Source organism: Dufourea novaeangliae, unplaced genomic scaffold (genome assembly GCF_001272555.1).
Source record: "Dufourea novaeangliae isolate 0120121106 unplaced genomic scaffold, ASM127255v1 scaffold228, whole genome shotgun sequence".
In the NCBI taxonomy this organism is placed as follows: Eukaryota; Metazoa; Arthropoda; class Insecta; order Hymenoptera; family Halictidae; genus Dufourea; species Dufourea novaeangliae.
Window position 1 is genome coordinate 4,704,726 of NW_015374150.1, and position 13,142 is coordinate 4,717,867.

The 13,142-nt window shown below is 43.7% G+C and overlaps 2 protein-coding genes and 1 long non-coding RNA gene across 3 annotated transcripts; all 3 read left to right on the forward strand.

The window, feature by feature from the left end:
• The first annotated feature begins 203 nt into the window (after positions 1 to 203).
• Positions 204 to 1,706, forward strand: LOC107191762 (chromodomain-helicase-DNA-binding protein 1). Its single transcript, XM_015580864.1, has 4 exons — positions 204 to 297; positions 431 to 897; positions 1,005 to 1,456; positions 1,559 to 1,706. Exons 1-4 carry the CDS (start codon positions 204 to 206, stop codon positions 1,590 to 1,592), a joined length of 1,047 nt encoding a protein of 348 aa, XP_015436350.1. The 3' UTR covers positions 1,593 to 1,706.
• A 2,149-nt stretch (positions 1,707 to 3,855) lies between these two features.
• LOC107191748 lies at positions 3,856 to 5,176 on the forward strand. The gene is made up of 3 exons (XR_001516283.1): positions 3,856 to 4,003; positions 4,731 to 4,946; positions 5,038 to 5,176. It is a non-coding gene; the product is annotated as an uncharacterized LOC107191748 (long non-coding RNA).
• Positions 5,177 to 11,056: 5,880 nt separating this feature from the next.
• Positions 11,057 to 12,496, forward strand: LOC107191581 (EF-hand calcium-binding domain-containing protein 1). Its single transcript, XM_015580642.1, has 4 exons — positions 11,057 to 11,391; positions 11,603 to 11,726; positions 11,947 to 12,200; positions 12,277 to 12,496. The coding sequence occupies exons 1-4, from the start codon at positions 11,057 to 11,059 to the stop codon at positions 12,494 to 12,496; spliced, it is 933 nt and encodes a 310-aa protein (XP_015436128.1).
• The last annotated feature ends 646 nt before the right edge of the window (positions 12,497 to 13,142 follow it).

A 13,142-nucleotide genomic window follows, 5' to 3' on the forward strand; every position in this document is an offset into this window, starting at 1 on the left:
CGAGAAAAGCAGCATCGTGCAAAAAGTTCGCGAACCAGCTAGACCTTTTGGTGGTAGTGCTTGGATATCCCAGGACTCTTAGACTTCCGGGACGAACGATCATAGCGGGAAAAGTGTCTCGAGAGATCTCGACGATCGAAGATCCCCATCGTCCTCGAGAATTGTACATTTCAGGTTGAGAATCACACCGAGAATCATCGACGATGGCGCAGTGGTTGAGCTTTGTCCTCGTCGTCGTTGCGACGACGACGACGACGATCGCGGTCACGGAGTCCAGGGCTATTCCAGCCGAACCCGGTATGTATGTATGTCGGTTAGTCGCGGTTTTGGTCGTGCGATGAACAATCGTCGCGAGAAGACCTAACCCCGATCGATTTTGATACGAACAAACTTTCCGATTGGTCACGATGTTCGCGATCCGTTTGTAAAGTTTCAGTGATGCTGGATCCTTACGGTAATCCCATAGTCTTTCTACGGGAAAAGAGGACGGCGGTGCGACCGTATCCCCAGAGAGCGATGATGTTCACCGGCTACTACAGGCCAGTACGCCGTTCGAGTCACGGCGGTGGTCAGGCGACGGGCGTATTCGCGCAAGGCAATGCCGTCAGCGGCGAGGCTTTCTTCGGTGGTATGCAGACACCGCCGCACTTGAACAACGGTCCCGAACCGATCGAACAATCGGAAATCTCCAGCGCCGAGGCTCAAGCGGCCCCCGCGCCCGAAGATTCCTATAACGAGGACGACCGAACCGGGGTGCAACCGGCAGGTGGATATCAACCCGAGGAACATCACCCGCAACAAGGACACTATCCTCAGGACGGGCCGCATAATCCTCAAAACGAATATCCCGCGGAAGGGGAACAGGATCATCGGAAACAGAGTGGTTTCCCTCCTCAGGTACTTATCGCGGTAGTTCCGTGTCTACGAAAAGTCGAATGACAATAGCGGGCAAAGAAACAAAAGTATGTATAAGAAAATCTTTCTTTCCGTTCTGAACGCGACAGGAGCAACCCGAATCCGAACAGTCTCCGTCAGCGTTCACCACCGAGGCAGCATCGGTGTCTCCGACCGAAGAACCCGTCTACCCTACCACCGAGGCGGCTGCCAAGCGTCCGAAGGTCAACCGGGGAAAAAAAACAAAAAAGCCACCGGTCGTTGTCCACGACAACGATGACGAGGACGACGACGACGACGACGACGACGACGAAGAGGACGATGCGACCGACGAGGAGCCGTCCGTTCCGTTCGTACCTTTTAAAGGAAACCGTCGCCGACAGAATTATCCGAACTTGAACAACTACTTCCCGATGGTGTTCAGTTTCCCTGGAGGATCCACACGATCTGGATCCTCGGGATCCCCTCCTGGAGCGGTAACCGCTATCGCGAACAGTTACTCCACTGGAAAGGGGGGAGTCGCCAGTTCAGTGGCCACCGCTTATGGAGGATCTCCCAATGGGTGAGTCGGCAAATCGATAACGAGTCCAGGATTCCTGGATCCGGAACAATTTTCTTTCACCCGTACGAGCAACGACGCTGAATCCTTTTGTTGTGTGTTCAGAAAGAAGAGGCGTACACCAACTACCGACGAATAAAACTCCAGCCGGTCGATCGACGAGCCAATATTCCACGCGGCATTAACACGCATAGCAAACCGAACACGGACTTCAAGAGGCGTTTCGATTCGCTTCGTATTCGATTTCATGGAATGCCGAACGTCGTCGATCGATTAATTCGTGTTCCTGCTAACCTATCGAATCACCCTCGCCCTTTACCATCGAAATTTTCAGAGTCCTCGATTCGATCAATATCTGCGTATACAATAATACTCACGTTTACAATTTTCTGATGCCGAACACTGATCGATCGAGTCGCGTCGATTCGAAAGATTGTAAAGGGTTCGCGTGATATCATTCGCCAGAGTCGCGAACCGCGGCCGAGTGAAAAAAAATCTAATTGCGGCTTATTACACCAGTACTGTAGCGTGTAGAGTGGACAAACAATTACGAGACTATGAATAGTTGATGAATTTAACGAGCTAGCGTCGATTAGAAACGATAAAATTAACAGTTCAGGCATGCAAATCGTACGATACCGTATCTGCAATCGTCTCGACGGGGACACTTTTGCAGCACTACTTCCTTGCGGTACGATTTTCCGCGTACAGCGTACTTTTAAATTCTCAAAATCAGCGTACGCAACTATTAATAAATAATTTTCGAATAAATCGCTTTCCAGAGTAACTTCTATGTATATCATCTTCCTTTGGCTTTCTCTCGCTCCGAGTTCCAATTTTATCTTCTTATTTACCAAAGTAGGTGTGCGTAAGTAATAGTTACGGCGGAAAAACGTTCACGTCCGTTAAACAACGACCCAAGCAACGTTTTCCCCGAACAAACGACGATTAAACAACGAGACGTGCATTCTTGACGAGCCGTAACGATATTAATCAACCGATTCGAAGGATCATCGGTATTATTTCACGACACAGTCGTTCCTTCGATTTGCGCGGGAGTTACCGTGTCTTCCACGGTTCATTTTACGTTTTCCACGAGAACATACGGCATACGTATGTACACGCATATCTACCTGCCCGGTATTCACGACCCTCGGAACACTATTTCGTTACGACGACGCAATTGACATAGTTTCGGCGATCCGTCCTCCCGTATGGAAATGGTGGGGAAAGGTATTCCGATGAAACATGTATATGTGTATGTATGCACGGCTCGGTCTCGTTCCACAAGTGCATGTATGCTAATACTACACGGAAGTTGCAGAAGTTGCGTCGTATCTGTAACCTTGAGAACGTGTATATTATCTATATATAATCGACGCATCGCTCGCATTAATACTCCTACAGGAAAATATATATCCCTACGATTCATCGGAAGTAATTGCTGTTTTTGATATGTAGAGTTCTACTGTTTTCCATCCTTTAAAAGTTTCCTGGTGCTACACTAATCTCGATCCGAGGAGAACCCCAAAAGGAGAATATAAAGAATAACCAAAACGACGAACGCCGAAAACAATTTGTCTCGGCAATTCTTTTTGATATTTTACCGAAAGCAGGTTCCTTTTACTATTCGTATAGGTGTATATTTGTACGCGAAAAATTAATCGTTTAAAGAAGCTCCCGTCGATGCGTATTTTATTAGAATAATCTGTTCCTTCTTTTTATACGCGATGACAGCACGAAACGAGTTGTCGTCCGCCTTTATAGCCCATTAAAATGACAGAAATAAAACAACCACGTAGAAATATCCCGTTTGGGATGCCCGAATGTCAGAGTGGAAATCAACGCCTGTCGTAGATACAAAATTCCGCTAACTGACCCGTGACCGGTTCATTTTTTACGGATAACATTAAAGGGACCTTCGTGTAGCTGGTCCATCAAGGCTACGCTACGCGGTTCTACCAAACAGTTGAAGAACATATAGTATTGTACGCGTGACAGCACTTATGATCGTTTACGTTTACGACAAGTTCCGAGAAACAGAGTAGGATATCTGGTAAAGAAGAGGAACAAGTGTTTTGGAAAAATATGCAAAGAAGAAGCAACAAGCCGAACGATCGATCGAAGGGGTTTGTTCGAACGACAAAAAAAAAAAAAACCAAGCGAAACACATACCCGAATCATCTACATAATATATATGTATATGTTTTTTATCGTCGCGATTCGGATGAATTTCATCTAAAGCGGAGACCGGTCGCTTGTTTAAAGTGGATTCTCGTTCGTGCTAATGAGATGCGATCATTCCTCGCGAAGAGTACCTGTTTCTTATCTGCATAAATGCGTCGGGGTATCCCAGAGCGCTTGGAAGGAACGGTCGCGATTCCTATATAAATACTGCCCTCCAGATTTCCTCGTCGTCATTTCACACTCGATTCTCAACGAAGTTTGCTAAATCGTCAGCCAACAGGAGAAACATGTCGAAGATCGTATTCCTCCTTCTGGTCGCGGTCTTGGCTACCGCTTTGAGCTACCCCGCTACCGAACTACAAGGTACGTATGGATTATATTCAGAGGCGAAAAACTTGTATTAGCGATGAAAACAGGGAACACCCGGGAGAACGTTGATTAAATCTCGAGATTTATGGAACCGTCCGCGAAAACGAAATAATAGTATGATCGTAAAGCAGACCCCTGACAGACGAATCGTTTAGACGCCACGGGAAGCAGGTCTCCTCCGTATACGTACATACATATATGTATACGTATGTACATAACTCCGTATGAACGATCGAAAACTATATTACGGGTAGTCGACTCGTAATTCTTGTGCTAACAAACCCAGACCTGCAAATTTCAATTAGCATTCGCGACGTTCGAGTTCTTTCTGTATTTGAACAGCCCGACATCTACCACACCAAGTGTGATCGAGTTAAGAGACTTCTTATTGATTTCCTTTCCCCGTCGAATCGATTAAACACGCGTTATTCTAGTCCCCGCCCACCCATTTAGTCGTGCATTGTTATCGTTTTTATTAAATCGAAATATTCTTAGCATTCCGACTCATCGTTTGGCGAATGTCTCAGCACTCCATTTTACACAGCCTTGGAAAAAAATCGTTGCCTCTTGGCTCTACTTCTTTCGAAGATCGATCTCATTTCCACTTTCAAAATAGTCTACACCTTCTGCCCCCCGTTTCGTAATCCACATATTGCCACCGCACATCCACGTCGATGAAAATTTATCATCGATATGTATACGCTTGTACCGATATTTCCAGAAACACCATTGTCGAGGATGGCTAGAGAGGCGTTGCCGGAACCAGCTCGCAATCGTGGACACGGATACAAAGGACAAGGTGGCGGTGGTCATCATGATCACGGTCATCATGGCTACCCACAATACCACAACCACTATCCTAAACATGGACACGGAGGATACCATGGTTAAAATTCTCCGCTCGGAAGCGCTTCCTCTTCTCGAGAGCAATTATTGGGTAAATAGTTCTTACGATGTTCTGGGTTTCCAAACAAAGTTCTGAAATAGTTGTACCGCGACGATTTATTACGCTTTTCCTCTTGTTCCAGATCGTTCGCATAGGGACGATGAAACTGATTGGCTAGATTGCACACTGACAAAAATAATAATTAGTTGCATCGCTCGCATTTCTGTAATACTCCCGAAATGCGTACCTAATTCTGTACAATAAAATATTTGTTATAGTAATCAATTTTCTTTCTTCGATCGCTCGTCCGCCCCCCCCCCCCCCCCACCTAGTTCGCTGCAGTCGTTACGATAAGAACAATATTACTGCATTCAAATAGGTACCATCAAAGATCGAGAATCAAATGATAACGTCGTATGCTCGTTTACCAGGGAAGGAGATACTGGGGACTCTGTGGATTTCACTAGAAATTCAGATTCGTTGTAATTCAATAAATACCCATGCCAGCTAGGCAAACGTTTCCCGTTCGCGATACGTATTAATTCGTACGCGTTTAAATGCGACGGTCGTACGTACGGTCGATCTTATCCGGATGTTTGAGGCGAATGTTTTGAAAAATACAGTATGCCACGGCACCTTGCAATCGCGTATACACGTATCGCGCCTATAAAACCGATCGTTTCGTTAGAGAACGATCGTTAGCGTGGCTCGTTTGTCGTCGATCGATTCTATCGCGGAAAGTTGATCGGGAATCGATGAAAAATGAAACCCATCGTGATCGTACTGCTGTCATTCATTTTACAAGTGAGTCAAACTCGTATCGGTCGAACAATTCTGTACGAACGATACTGTAGTTATCGTTACGATTTTCCTGTCTTTAGGTTTACTGCGGTATTCTCGTCAGATCGGAATCGAGAGGTAATGTGGCGATTAGCTCTAGATCCTACGCGCACAAAAAATACTTGTTCTTTATCTCGATTGTTTTGATCGCGAAGAGAAGCAAACAGACTCGGACTCGGGTGAACAGCGTAGCGCTCGAGTTCACAGAATCGCCGACGTTGATTTCGTCCCCGGGAACGAAGACTTTCGCGCGAAAAATATCATGAACGAGGAGACAACCGAAAATCAGAGATACGCTGAAGAATTCTTGACGGATGTCACCGGGCTGACCGATTCGATCCACCGCGAGGCCAGTAAATTATCCACAGTAATAGTCCAAAATTCTAAACGATGCGACAACACGACGACAAAAAGATACCGCGTAGGTACGTAAGCTGACCAATTTTCTATTTCAGTCGGATCTGTCCAAGCATTTGAAAGCTACCTCGACAGAGTTGTCCCGAGACGGAAATATCGTGCCGAAAAATGTTAACCTAGCAGTTGATGAGACGACAGACACGACTGCGTCACAAACATCCATTATTAAATCACCGACGAAAGGCATCATCAACGGTTCGAGGAATGTTCTCGCTTCGACAAAAGGGACGGACAGATATTACTCGGATGTCCAGGATGCTCAGAAGCGAACAAAGTCCGCCGGTACACCCTGTCTTCTCGCGTATATCTTATATGTATAAATATGTATAGAACACGCATTAATTCCTACTTGCACGAATATATTTTCGTGCAGTGTTCTACGCTCGCTCTTTCCCGATTGACTTTTCTGCGTTAGATAGGATGCAGTATGTTCGATAGATTTCAACAGCTGTCATCCGATAACTTTCATTAGACTGTACGTGTTTCTGTAGGATACGAGTACAATTCCAAATCATTGTCATTCTCCCGCACCGATTCGACGAACGATTTCGAACAGAAATTGACGAAGAACATTGATAAACAGTATAACCTCGATAAACTACTGTTGGGGATCGAAAATCACGCACTTTACATTCGGAATGTCTACGAGAAGCTTTGCAGGTAATCAGAGCGAAATAGACTGCGCGAAACTGCCTCGGTAACTTTAAATCGAAGAGCCGCATCTGAAATATGTATTTTCTAGAAAACATCGTTCCAAAACACCACTTCAACCGGAAGTCGTCAAGTCTGGGAAAAGTCAATCGGCGAATCAACCGAACAAGATTTCGATGCTTTAAAATCACTGTTAAATGCACCCGTATAATGCACTTATCGATGCAATTATTACTAAGATCGTCACGACGATGTATCTTACAATAAATGCAATTTATCGTATTTAACCGTACACACAGCACAAACAAAATAGATGGCGTTAATTCCTTAAACCTTAAACAGCATCGAACTGTTTGTTACACGCGGAATATCGTCCACAGTATGGGTCTAGGGTTGTTTCACGACTTCGGAATAAAATAAAATCTGAAAGTTGGACGAACTTAAAAAGAAGAATGCCATACGGTAAGGCATGGGCAAACAAGATATTTAAACCGTTGTTCAATCGACTAGAATGTTTGATCGATACTATCCTGTAAGTCACAAGCCGTAACTATTGACGACGAGAAAGAAACAGGCGTGTCGCGTTTGCTACTTGCTAAACGGTAAGTTTATTATTAATGTCATTAATAGATAATTTAAACAATTAAATATCGCGGATAGGATCGAAACGACATAAATTCTCTGCGATCAATCGGTTCGCATTACGGCCTAGGAATTTACACGAGTGCTGCCCAACAGTTGCATTTTCTGAATAAAAGACATGCAAATCCATTAGTCAGTAATTTCCCCTACAACGTGAAACATTGTTCTTGAGTTCGTTTAAACTATTTTCACCTTACGTCGAAGGGCTGTGCAGGTAATACATGGAGAAAAGGGCTGTGCAGATCGTGGTCGTATTTGGAATACTACATCGTTTCGTGATTGCATGTTCAAAGCACTCATGTGATCTATTTAATCGCATGTGCGTGAATTTCGCGGGGAGGTAAATCGAAAATTTGAAGGCTGTTGTTGCATTCGCTATTCTAACACGAGTTAGTTCTATGAGAACTGTTGCTCTTTAACCCTCCGTGGGCGATATCAGAGTCATTTCCGACTCGCTGCGAGTACACAGTAATAGAATCCAGTGATGGAGAGGACACGCGTACCGTGATACGTGTGCCGTGTCTTGAACTGTAAATTATAAATTTAAAAGCTGAGAGAAAAGAAAGCTTCACGAGAATTCATTAAAAAAATCGATTCATCGACAGTCCATTAGCAATCAATTGCGAATTTTCAAATGCTGCAATTGGCGAAGAAAAAGCAATATTATATAATGTTGTAAATGCGGTTCAAATATGAAAGTAATGCTGTTTCTAATCATTTTTGTGCCGGTCTGCCCATAAAATTTCTTTCGACGGGTAACGCCATCCGTGGCAAAATACTCAAACTACTAGACAATTGGTTCTTCCTTCTTCCTGCTGGATGGCAGTCATAGACGAGTGTATATACATTGTACAAGAATAGACCTATCTACATAACATCGAAAATACTTTCGCGACCAGACTTTCTGGGGCTCTAAAGCCCCATTAATATTTTATATTTATTATGCATACTATTAGTCCAATGAACTCACATTCCGAATGCTCGTCTACGTTAGATAAATAGACTACTCGGATAAGGGTCGGACAAATTTCGTTTATATTACGTATGTGAATAAATAAATACACAATAAAATTAAAGTATATAGTGATGTGCCACTTACTTGTTGTACCAAGTTACCACATTTCACCATGCAATTACCCACCAAACTGTAGGAAGTTAGCTGTCATGGTGTCAGTAGCGCGTTCTTTCCAGACACAGAACACTGCACAGAAAATAAACATTGATTCCGGGTAATTACGCTAAATTAACAACGTTTGAATCACAACTAAACAATTATTGATTTGCGGAGTATCGCCAAAGATTGTGAATTGAACAAAAACTGCGTGAATATTGTAACTGGTATCTGGGGGGAGAACAAAAGTGACGAAGATCGTGTGTCACTTTTGTCCCGCAATATCGAATTAATTTACGATTGTTTGCACTAAATTGTACAATATATTTTGTATATTATAAACTTTACACGTACACTCAAACGTCGACGAATGAACGGAACACTTTCACACGCCACTCTTGCGGGCGTAGAATTTCAATTTGCCTCGAGATAGAAATTACATTCACACCAACAGTTTGGACATGCACACCATGCACACCGCGGCATGTGGTACACTAATCGTCGACAACAAGAACGTTCGTGTGAAGCCGACTAATAATTAGAAATGAAAGATAAAGGTCACGTACTTTAACACGATCGACAGTTCACTTCGCGTCTTATCACTCCGGTATCCACGAGACGAATGACTCTTCTCTTTATCTCTGGCAGGTCGCGATCGGTCAATGAATTAGGGTAGGTCCCTTTTTCCCACTCCAATTTCTATTTCAATGAAACGGAATAGGTAGTCACCACCGTATTTACTTCCTGACTGAACGTTTGTTATGGGTGAAAAAAAAAACGGATGAACAGACACCGAGGACGATGTTAAATTTCACAGGACTCCCGTGTGGCTGTAAACAATTTTAGAGTCATATGTTTTGTGTATCCTGGCTCACCAATTTTCCCAAACTCAGACTCCAGTACATATGTATATCTGTGTGTACGATTCATAACGACATCGAACTGCGTATATACATGCCTTGTTCCATTGTCAAAAAACCAATTGTTCCAATTCGTTCTCTTAGACAGAGAGCACTTGTACGATGTCTCATGGTACTTTTGCGGTCTTCTTCCCGATGTTTTTAAATCTTTCATGCTTTCATGCGCGCCATCTGTGATAAATATTTCCCGCCAATTTCACAATGACGCCAAAATGTATGACACATCGGATAGATATTATAAATACAACAGTAAGAAATACAGAAATCTTGGATTTGGCAATTTTGTAGAAATTTGACTAGCTGAGCCTGAATTGAGTCGAATGGAACTCCTGAATTCAACATTCTTACATATGTGCATATGTATGTGGAGGCAGTTAAAATTTCAAGTTCACCTGTCGGTATGATTTGTCTACCAGTTTGAGACCGATACAAACTGTGCGATTGGAGTAACTGTAGATTCCGAGAGAGCAAATTCGGAGCAATTTTTTAAGATATGAATTATTTTAAGAAACACTATGTAATATTCGGCGCCAACTATTTTTCGGTCAGTACGAGGGCTTTTTTACCACGGATGGCGCCACCTGTTAAAGAAGCTTGTTTTTTACCACGCATGATACATCATGCCGGTATTTACACACGAAACTTTATAGCCAGAGCGGCGGCAAACATTATTCCAAACAGGCTTATTTTTATATTTCGAAAAAACCGCGTTTACAACGTTGATCAAGATTGAGTCTCAGTAATTATTAGTCCCACACCAGTGTCACCAAAACACAATCATTCTTGACGAAAATTACTTTTCGACTGCAGTACCAAGCACGATGCGATAAACTTTACGAGACGAGAACTACTCGAAACGCGAACTATCGTTTCACGGATACAGCGACAATAATTTCCGACTTGCCGAAGAACTTTTCATATTTCATATCTCACGGATAACTGGTTCCTGACACGCACCGATCTAGTTTCACTCGGGACGGGTGGAGCTGCTCAAATGCATTATGTAAAAGCAATCCGTTTAGGGTCTGTTCTTCGCGAAATTTCCATAGCAATTTTCCAGTTACACACAAAATGATCTCCGAATGGATTTTGCAATTTCTGGTATCGCCGTGCAATTTCTATTCATTGGCCGGTCGTTCGAAGCCGTGATCGAACGGCAAGAAGCAAAGAATTTCACTTTTAAACCGAACGGGATGAATCGTTTCGTGCTATTGATCAATCGATCCGTAACCATAGCTTCTATCGTCTTAACGCGATCAATCTGCCTTTGCGTGAGTCCGCTATAATTAGAAGAGCATGAAAAATGTCTAACGACCGGAATTTCCTTTTTTACGAATTAATTGCTGAAAGAAATTCGTTTCGGTGCACCCCAAATAGTGCACTCCGGATAACAAAGTTTCCGTCAGAAATGAATAATGAATACTAAGTTAACGTAACGTAGAATGAACCGGCAACGATCCATAATAATATGGGACTATAGACGATACGTGTACATAGATACATACATATGTATACGGAGAAATGTAGCTTGAAATAATAAGTAAGCGGTTGACTCACGCGAGCTTGCAATTTTCACAGAGATGTCCGAAGAGCGCAGCGTATTTTCGAACGCGATGCCTCCTCGAACAGATCGTGGGACCGTGGTCGGCCTCGGCTTCGGCGTCGGCGTCGGCGCCGAAGGTAGGAGCGTCGCGACGAACCTTCGCGCGGGCGCTACTCTCATGAAAAGCGTTTCTATTTTTTTGATGAGCGGCCGCAAAGCATCCGTGACCTCGAAAAGAGTAACTTCCGGCAATCCGAAGCACGAGCCACGAATAAGGCATCGCGGAAAAATGCCGGACGGTGGACAGACCAGGAATTCCACGCACACCATCAAGCTAATCGAATCGCTCAGGAAGAAAACCAGATTTTCCTGGCAAGTAAACCCGTTAAACCTTCAATCCTTCCGATAGACAGTCAGTTATCGATCGTCCACATACCGCCCGTGCGATTTCTATGATATTTCACCGCATCGATATCTGTTTAACTACTAAGCCCTGAGTTTTTTTTTTCTTTTTTTATAACTCCCGCGACATTACATATATACATATGGTACATATTGTCTAAGCGTCGTTCAATTACCACAGGCTGGAGTTGGAGAATCTGTGCAAGCTTTACAAAACGTTAACCAGTTCTGGACAGCAACAAGTAGGGCAACCGTTCGTTATCGGTAGAAGGCAGCAGCAATCGAGTCAAACCTTAGCCTTACAGGTACATAGTGACACTTTGAATCATAGGAATTTTAAGCCGCGTGCGTGATCCTGTCATTTTCAGTTCGCGACCAAACATGCAACCCGCATAACTTTCTCACGGTCGCCGAGATATCACCGATTCAATGATATCTTTATCGCGTCAGTTTCTAACCAGCAATCCGTTGAATTTTTCGTGTAGACTTACCGATGAGAGAAACTACGGTGATTATTTTTTTCAGGGTATCGACAGACCCGTGTTTCGGGACTCGCTCCATAACATGTTCAAAGTGATCACGGAAGATGCGCTGGTGGAACGTATATTTTGTTGTTGGGATCGGGAAAACGAAGGAATCGTCAGACTGGAACCGTGGATCATGGGTCTGGATCTCTACCTTCGCGGCAGTCTACGGGAGAAGATTGAATTTTGTTTTAAGGTTTACGACCTGAACAACGACGGTTTCATCACAAAGGACGAAATCTTTCTACTGTTCAAGTAAACGCGAAACTCTCCAATACCAATTCTCTTACCCACGATTCGTTCTTATAGATTTATCGCTTTGCGCCTGCAGAAACTGCTTGATGAAACAGCCAGGAGAGGAAGATCCGGACGAAGCGGTCAGAGATTTGTCGGAATTAGCGTTGAAGAAACTGGATGTGGATCGTGACGGAAAGATTTCATTTCAGGACTACAAGGTGGCTGTGACGGAGGAACCGTTGCTCCTCGAAGCCTTTGGACAATGCTTGGCCACGGAAGAGAACTGTGCCCGTATTTTGGCCACCTTACAATAACCGTTCTCTAGGAGATTTCATCGATACGCCCGTTGCGATACTATCGATCTTCGCGTCATTAGGAAACCTACAATGAACAACGGTAACAATCATTAAAACGATCAAGAGATCCATGCTGTTCTAGACAAACTGTCATGGAAAAAGAAAGAAGAAACAGTATACTCACGTCAAACGGCACTCGACAAACTTGTAATCATGGCACCTGCCGTTTATTAAAAACAAATTCGATAGTAATCGTAATTACAAACGATCTGGCTTTCTTACAGCGTGCTTTGCTGAATCAGTCTTAACCCTCGGATTACCAAGCATCGAAATCTTTTTTTCCCAAACGCATTTCTTTCCAGTTTTCTACCCAAGGTTCCGTGAGTCTCGTTGTCTTGAAAAATATCGATCGAACCGTCGATCTTCGATCGATAACCCGAAGGCTAATTAAACTATGAATCGTTCTAGAGGTATGTTATAGTGATGCAGGGGTTTCTTCTTGACATAATCGGAACAATTGACTTTTACTCTGTCACACGCAACAAAATATCTGCTTCGCATCGCGGTACTTCCGGTTCTATGGATCCGTGCCGCAACCTCAAGGTTCCTTTCTACGGACACACTCGTCTAACTGCTTTTGTATGTGTGTGTTGGTGTGTGTGTA